Source organism: Nestor notabilis, unplaced genomic scaffold (genome assembly GCF_000696875.1).
Source record: "Nestor notabilis isolate BGI_N333 unplaced genomic scaffold, ASM69687v1 scaffold6464, whole genome shotgun sequence".
NCBI classification, from domain to species: domain Eukaryota; kingdom Metazoa; phylum Chordata; class Aves; order Psittaciformes; family Psittacidae; genus Nestor; species Nestor notabilis.
The window spans coordinates 400-1,895 of NW_009925118.1; the positions used below are offsets into that span (position 1 = coordinate 400).

Genomic DNA, 1,496 nt, shown 5'->3' on the forward strand with positions numbered 1-1,496 from the left:
GCCAGGGGGCCTCATCCATCACCAGTGGGATGGGGAGAAGAACAGCACAGCACCTCCAGTCCTCTGCACAAGCCTCCTCTGAGCTCCCAGCAACAATAAATACCAATAAATACAAACTCTCCCACATTTTCTGCTCCCAATGCTGGGACCAGCATGGTCAGCCTCACCCGGAGCCCCCAGCACAACTCTTCACTCTCCCCCAACTACAGCCAAGTGTCCAAGGTGGGAGCAGCACTGCCAGAAGGGCTTGAGCATGTCCCTGGAATGCCAGGGCTGTTCCCCAAGCCTGGTTGGTGATGCCAGCCCTGCTGCAGGGCACAGTGTCCACACTGCTTAGGAGCACAGTGGCACTTGGGGAGGGTGATACTTCAAGGCAGTGCTTGCTTGCTGGCCCTTAACTCATCATTCCCCAAAATGCTGGGCTGGAGGCTCCCTGGTGGCCCTGGGGGATGGAGACAGTCAGGCCCGGGGTGAGTAGCAGGGGTTCCTCGGCATCTCCGTGAAGGATTTCAGTTCATAGGGGATCCCCGAGTCGACCTCGATTGACTTGCGAGAGAAAAGCAGCCGGATGTCGTCATGAAGGTAGATCTTCCCCGATTTGGAGCTGTGAAACCTGGGTGGAGACAAGCGCAGGGACATCAGGCTCCCAGGCATGAGCGGGAGAGCTTCGGTGGGAGGTACAACCCCCTCATCTCCTTTAGCCCCTGGTCAACGTGGCTGTGCTCTGGTTGCATTCAGAGGGACAGAGACCCTTGGGCAGGGTCCCTGCTCCTCCCCAGGGCCAGGGGAGGATGTCAGGCTGCCATCCCCCCTGCTCTGGGCTGCAACCTTCAGGGAGACAGAGACACACGGGTGAGGAACCCAGGGGTGACCCTGGAGCAGGAGTGCATCCCTCTCTCCACGCCCTACCTTAGATGCATCAGGTAGCACAGGACCCTGCGCGGTGGGCTGGTGCCTGATGGGTCTCTGGGGGCCGTGGTGGCCCCTTCTTCCTCTCCCACAGGCACCAGGAAGATGCGGTGGCGCAGGAAGGTCATGTGGTTGGCAGGCATGTCCTGGAAGTCGTATGTCACCAAGAACATCTTCACCACTGTCTTGTTGGGGTTAAATAAGGTCTGCGGGCAAAGGTGTAGGCAGTGAGACTGGGAAGGACATAGGAATGGATCCATAGGGCAGTGCTGGGGTATCTGGGGGCAGCACCGGCACCAAGGGTCCAGAAAGCCCCGCACCAGCCCCAGAGGGCTCAGCCTGAGCCCACAGGTCAGTCAGTCCTTTCCACCCACCTCCACTCTAGTGCTCCCATCCCGTCACATTTCATCCCCACTGCACATATACATTCTCCTGCCAAGATCCTGTCCCTCCTCACCAAGTGCTTCCTTCCCTGCATCTGCCGTCACTTTGTCTCCCTGCCAGCACCTCAGGGACCCCATGCTCACCTCTGTTGTACTATCTACGTGACCACATATCATAGAATCCCAGACTGGTTTGGGTTGGGA

General features: G+C 58.6%; 1 protein-coding gene across 1 annotated transcript in view; it reads right to left on the bottom strand.

Moving 5' to 3' along the window:
• Positions 1-459: 459 nt before the first annotated feature.
• FAM214B (family with sequence similarity 214, member B) overlaps positions 460-1,496 on the bottom strand; it is a 6,241-nt gene continuing 5,204 nt past the window's right edge. The window contains 2 exon segments of the mRNA XM_010012901.1: positions 460-613; positions 910-1,115. Coding sequence (XP_010011203.1) covers positions 460-613; positions 910-1,115 — 360 coding nt within the window.